At 39.0% G+C, this 6332-nt stretch overlaps 1 protein-coding gene across 1 annotated transcript in view; it reads right to left on the minus strand.

The window, feature by feature from the left end:
* Window positions 1-219: 219 nt before the first annotated feature.
* CLIC4 (CLIC family member 4) overlaps window positions 220-6332 on the minus strand; it is a 19451-nt gene continuing 13338 nt past the window's right edge. The window contains exons 4-7 of the mRNA XM_010163215.1: window positions 4225-4350; window positions 2736-2842; window positions 1277-1458; window positions 220-546 (exon numbers count right to left, since the gene is read on the minus strand). Coding sequence (XP_010161517.1) covers window positions 382-546; window positions 1277-1458; window positions 2736-2842; window positions 4225-4350 — 580 coding nt within the window. The 3' untranslated portion in view covers window positions 220-381. The remainder of the gene's footprint in view (window positions 547-1276; window positions 1459-2735; window positions 2843-4224; window positions 4351-6332) is intronic.

A 6332-nucleotide genomic window follows, 5' to 3' on the forward strand; every position in this document is an offset into this window, starting at 1 on the left:
AATTCCAAAATACATAAATATTCCTTGTACCATACAACAAGACAGTATCTTAAACCAATTCATAGACAGGGACCAAACGTTTGCAAAGAAAAGTAGTAGGGGCAAAATAACCCTTCGTACTGAAGAATCTAGAGTTACCCCAGTGCAACATTAACATAACTGCATTAATGATATTCAAACTTGCTGTGAAAGGAGGTAAGAAAAAACAAGCCTATAATTAAGTCTGCAAACTTTAGGTAATTACTGTACCTGGTCTATCCACCATAACTTTGAATAACTGCAAGTTCATGCAAAAAAAATTGCTATCTTATATGAAAAGAGCAGTCTGTTAGAAGCATTGTTATGGAATATGCAAGAAGTCATCTCTTTTGCAAGTGCTGTTTACTTAGTGAGTCTCTTGGCTACATCACTGTACGCTATTTCAATTTCTTTGTCTCCAGGACAGGTATTGGTGAATTCATCCCTGCTATAAGCATTTGTCAGGTATCTCCAAATCCCTGTCATTTCCTTGGGAATCTCAAAGTTGCGGTATTTTTTGGCCACCACCTAGAACAAAAGAATTACATTATGAACTTATATCCTTCAACTTAAACTACTTTTCCATTCCTTGTCACTGTCTCATTAAGTTATCCTGCCAACATGTATGCTCAAAAGTCACTTCTAAAGTCAGCAGAACCTGTCCCTCTGGGATATGTCTGGGCCTGGCAGCACACAGTTGGTATTACTGTCTCAAAGGAAACACTTCTGCACCCAGGCAGAAACTTAATCTGTGGCTCCATCTGCAGTACAAAACTGACAAAGATCACTGCAGACAGTGAAAATAAATCAAACCACAATTATACTGGCACACCTTCACTGCTGTAGTTATCCCAGGCTACCTCTTTCTAGACTTCAGATTTTTGGGGTTTTTTTTTTAATACAATCCTTATATTTCACATTGTGTCATTTACTTTGTTGCTAATAGAGCAGTTTTCTCTACAGAGAAGATACCCACTTCAAGCATTAACTACTCACATGATGTTCACTTTCCTTCTTCTACCTCATTATTTGGAGCACTGCAACTTGTCCCTGTGCAGTAAAATGGGTTTTGGCTTGTGCCATTTTACCATCTGCTGCCCAACTTGTCTACGGGTTCACACCTTCACTGAATTCCACTGCTCTACCCCTAAAGCCCTTGTCAATTACCCAAATTGTACACAATTTCATGGCCTGTTAACACTGCAGTTAAACTCACATGAGAGCTTACAAACAGTTGAAATTAGTTGGACTGATTTACCTTGACAATGTGTAGTTTGGGTAGCAGGTTGCAGTCTGCTAATGTCATCTCGTTGCCATCCAAAAACTTGCGGGTAGAAATTGTGATATCCTCCATGCTATTTTCATCTATCTCGTCAGGAAGAGGAGAGTTCAGATACTCATCCAGTTTCTGGAGGGTTTTCAAGAGGCCACGTTCTAAGGCTACAAAGGAAGGAACAGTTTTAAGAACAAAAAAAAAGAAGGCTAAACCACAGCACATAATTTCAAAGCAAATTATCATTTTGAATAATGATATTAGTACCAGATCTGTAGAACAAAATCCACATCACTGTACTACCCAGAACAGACTATGCACTGAGGGATTTTTAACTTAACTCTTGTATAATTTTCATGGCAACACTCCTGCTGGAGCTGCCTTTGCGGTCATGGTAACACTGAAACTGAACAGGAATCCTTTTAAATATCACACACAGGTGCAGGTTGTTGAAAAACTGGTTTATACACAAGTTTGCACTAATTTAAAATACTCTAAGACTATCCCCAAGTGTTTATTTTTGGTTTTAAAAAGTGGCTTATGTCAGTTTCTTAAGATTATTCCTAACTGGCTTAAACTAATTAGAATTAAGCTACGCTAGGGTTTATATTCATTTAAATGTAATCTGTTTAATGTCACATGCTCAGCTAACAGCCACCACCAAACACGCAGATGCCGAGAAGCTTTATGGAACACAGCACCAGAGGGCAGCACACCCCACCAAATCGAAACTATTCCTCAGCTGTTTACAAATATTTTGTATCTCTCCATTTGAAACACAGCAGAAAGGCATTCCCATTCCCTGAGTTAAGTTTTCCCTCCAAGTCCACTGAGGATAAAGATTTAGGACAAAAGACTTGTACTAAAGTATTTAAAGGTCTAACTGTGCATTCTTTATCTCTTACTGATCTCTCACCTTCCATCTATGGATCTCTTCACACAGAAAGGTCTTAATCCTTTAAAGAAAGTGACACAAACTAAGCTTAACTCAGAACTCTGAATGGGAGCCCTCAATCCTAGAAAGGTCAAATATCAAGTGCCACAGAAAGGCCTCGCAGCAAATGCACAGAAACTCAAGCACGGGGGCACGACAGAAACTCTGCGTGGAATTTGGTTCTGGATGTTAAAATCATTTCTACTTAGTTCAAGAGTTTTGAGTGGCTCTTGCAGAGATAAGTTTCAATGTCAGGGATATTTACAAACCTTGCATACCCTACCAAAATTCTGATTGAACACTGACTGCTTGAAAGTCTCTTTGCAAGTGTTGAAATCTTTGGCTCTGATCATTAACTTTAAACCACAGGTTTAATTCATGAGACTCCCTCAAGTGTCCATCAACAAGCAGCAAAATTTGTCAGTGAGACAATTCACAGTAAAGCCACTCTGAAGAACACAAGACCATGAAACAATGTGTGCACAGCTATCAGCCCCCCAAGCAACTTACCTTCATTAGCTTCTGGTCTAGAATTTTTGATAAATGCAGAAAATTTGGCAAATATATCCATTCCAGCAGTGTTTGATTCTGGATGCTTTGGTGAAAGCTTCAGGTACCTAAAAGGTAAAAAGGAGAAGATCTACAGCACATTTAGCAGAATGATGCTCACATTAACTATCACAAAACAGCCCTTTTTTTAAAAAAAAAAAGAAATAATAAATAAAAAGATTTTACATCATCTACTTTTACCAATTTATCTATTTTCAGATTAATGTGGAGGATTTGCTTCTTAAGTGCAGTATCACACACTTTCATGTCAGTTAAAGATTTTTAAACCAAACACTACTTCATCACTTTTCAGAGGAATACTAAAGCATATTTATGTTTTCTGAATGAGGCATTTGTTTCAAGCACAGAGTGTCTGAACCAGCCCAGGGTCACAAGCTCCCTCACTCTAGCACAGCGTCGCTGCCGGGGGGACAGATCACAGCTCTGTAAATAAGAATATAGTTAGGGATCAAACAGGTAACAAATTAAATGCTCTTGTCCATTCTCTGTTCACTGGAGATATTTTTCTTTTCTTTTCTTTTTTTTTATTTAAATTAATATCAGCTGTCCCAGAACATCCCAGACTCCAAATCTTTTAATAAAAAAGTAAAGTCTTGACACAGTAAAAAGACAAAACAGTTCATCAGTTTGCTAAAGGCAGTGTCTGCATTTTGCCACTGCCTGCCAGCTGAGGGAGAAGAAAGCCAACAGTTTACAGAAAGCTTGAACACATTTCTCAAGCTTCTGCTGTGTAATCTAATTACTTTTAAAAGTGCTCAGTATTTTCCACCAGAATCTGCAAATACTAAATAATCAATCTCCAGGACTCATCATTATGCCTAGTATAAAGGAATTAATTCTGGCATTCAGTAATAACTGGTCCTGTGCAATTATCAAGTGTCCATCTGCTTGTAGAGAGCTGGAAGGAATAAAAAAATAATAATTTAACATTAAATACAAATTTCACTCAAGTTCCTGGTGAGAACAAGAAAACTACAAACTCTTGAAGACTTAAATAACACCTTACTTCTGGAATGACTGCAAATATATGTCTCCAAAAGGACACCACACAGCCCCTTAAAACAGATTCCCAGTTTATTACAGAGTCAGGACTAGGTTTTGTATAGCAGGTTCATCTTCATTTACGTTATTTGGACACATTATCAGAATGGCCTGTCCCAGTCAGCAAAAGGAAAAGTTTGAAAATTGCAGGAAGGATGACAGGACTCTATAAAGGAAAATTTAAAAATAGTCTTTAAAAGAAAATAGTTTTTAATCTGCAGATGAGGGAGCTGGAGGGAGGAAAGGTATGACAAGCAAGAACACCAAGCTATTTTCAATGTCTAATCTTCAGTTTCTTGATGCTGAAGAACATCTTAATTACCACAGAAAACCCCTCTGAGAGCACTCCATCGAATCTGAGGTGACTAATTATCATTTTAACACTTACTTGGGTGGAGCCAAAACATCTTCCAGGAACTCTTCAATCTTATTCACATCTGTTTTCACTTCACCATTATAAGTTATGAAGGGTGGATGAGTGCCTGGAGCCAAATTTTGAAGGTCTGCTGGTTTTCTAGGGTGAAATACAAACCAATACAAAAGTAAACACAGGACACCCATGACCCTTGCTTTCATTGCTACAATCACAAAAGCACTGCCTGAGGTTTTCACATCCTTGCAGTTTTAAAAAGATATCACCAGTTTTCTTTTTAAAAAGTGAGTTTACAGCTACAGCTTGATTAGTATTTTGAATATATACTCAATAACAATTAATTTCAAATACTTAAATACAACTGGTCCTCTGACCTCTGCCTATGTTTTTTTCAAGTTGATATAACGTTGACTAGCAAGGGATATATATATATATATATATATATATGTACACACACACCACACATACACTCTCTCCCAGGATCTGCAGTACAGTGTTTATATATAGCGTAATCTGCGATCAGTGATAATCCTCCCCCTTTACACAGAGCTTCTCTGGAAATAGTCTGAGATAGAGCAGTATGTGCAAACCATTTATTATGTGCACACAAAATCTGGTTCTAGACAAACTGGCAGATGCTTAAACATTATGTTTAAAAATGATGCTTAAAGCTTCCTCCAGGAAAACAAACCAACAACTATTTACAAATAAGAGCAGCACTCTTGGGCAAAGGGAGAAGAATTCCTGACATTAGTTTGACTAGACACAAGAGAAACAGAATCAAGCTAAAATACTCAGACATTTCTAAATCTTAAGTCAGTTTTGGCAATACCTCTGGCTATTCGCTCCAGCTCCTTTCATACAAATCCTTATCAAGCTAAGCCAGTCTGTTTTACAAGCAATTGGCTTCTCTCTCCTCTAGTTGTGCGTGACACTGTGGTGACAAGGAACAACACTGCAGACGTTTCTTTAGAAGCCTTTACATCAGCTGCATGTATACACCTACCTACTCATTCACCCCCAAATGCTTAACTTAACATAAAGGTCTCACATCTGCCTTGTCAGCAGATTCAGACACAAAATTGAAGTCAATAATGAGATGTGGATTCATTACAAGCTATAAAATCCAAAACAGCATCTAAAAAGCTGCAGCCAATTTTTCCCCAGTAAATCATGGTGGTATTAGCCAGTCCCATGCTAGTGCAACTGTCTCGCTGCAAGGAGAAATAAAATTACAGTAAAGAAGAAATAAAATTACAGTACTGCTTGGCACTTCTTCAGCAGCACCATTTAAAACTTCTCTCCGACGAAGCTCTTGACTACAGTCCGGGATGACTGCTCAGAAGGACACAGTCTGACTGACTTCTCAAACTTCTCCACATTTTCATATAATCCCAGACTGGTTTGGGTTGGAAGGGACCTTAAAGCTCATTCAGTCCCAACCCCCCTGCCATCAGCAGGGACACCTTCCACTAGACCGGGTTGCTCAAAGCCTCATCCAACCTGGCCTTCAACACTTCCAGGGAGGGGAAATCTACAACTTCCTTGGGCAAACCTTTCATTTTAGAGGACAGTTGGCAATTCCTAGTTCCTCAGACCTTCTCTATGTACAAGCACCCAGCAGCACACACGATCCAGGTGAGGCATGACAGCACAGCTACCTTTCTGTCAAGCTGACCGGAGCACACGCTACAGGATGACCACCACCTTTCGCTAGTGTCACGCTGGATGGAGAACAACAAACACTACCTGATCCAGCAGTAAGTTTGCCAAGATAAAGTTGTCCCTCCGTTATTGTTTGAACAAATCCAAACCAGACTGCAACCCTTGAACTGGGTTTGTGCTTTGTATGACGTGGCCACATTTCTGAGCCAACACCAGGCATCCAGGAACTGGGTTTACTGGATACTTGGGACTACAGTTCAAGAAAGTCTCCTGACTGTACTGGACAGGGAAATTAATTAGTAATAGACACAAACATGGTCCCTCAGGGTAGCATGAGAGAGCAGTGTTTTCAGGGAGAGCACACAGACCCTGTAAATTAAGCACAGCTTCCAAGTTTATCCTGTAGAAATGTTGCTTTCAGTTTCTTACAAAATTAAGAACCCCTGCCAGAACTTCAC

Source organism: Antrostomus carolinensis, unplaced genomic scaffold (assembly GCF_000700745.2).
Source record: "Antrostomus carolinensis isolate BGI_N321 unplaced genomic scaffold, ASM70074v2 scaffold1590, whole genome shotgun sequence".
NCBI lineage: Eukaryota > Metazoa > Chordata > Aves > Caprimulgiformes > Caprimulgidae > Antrostomus > Antrostomus carolinensis.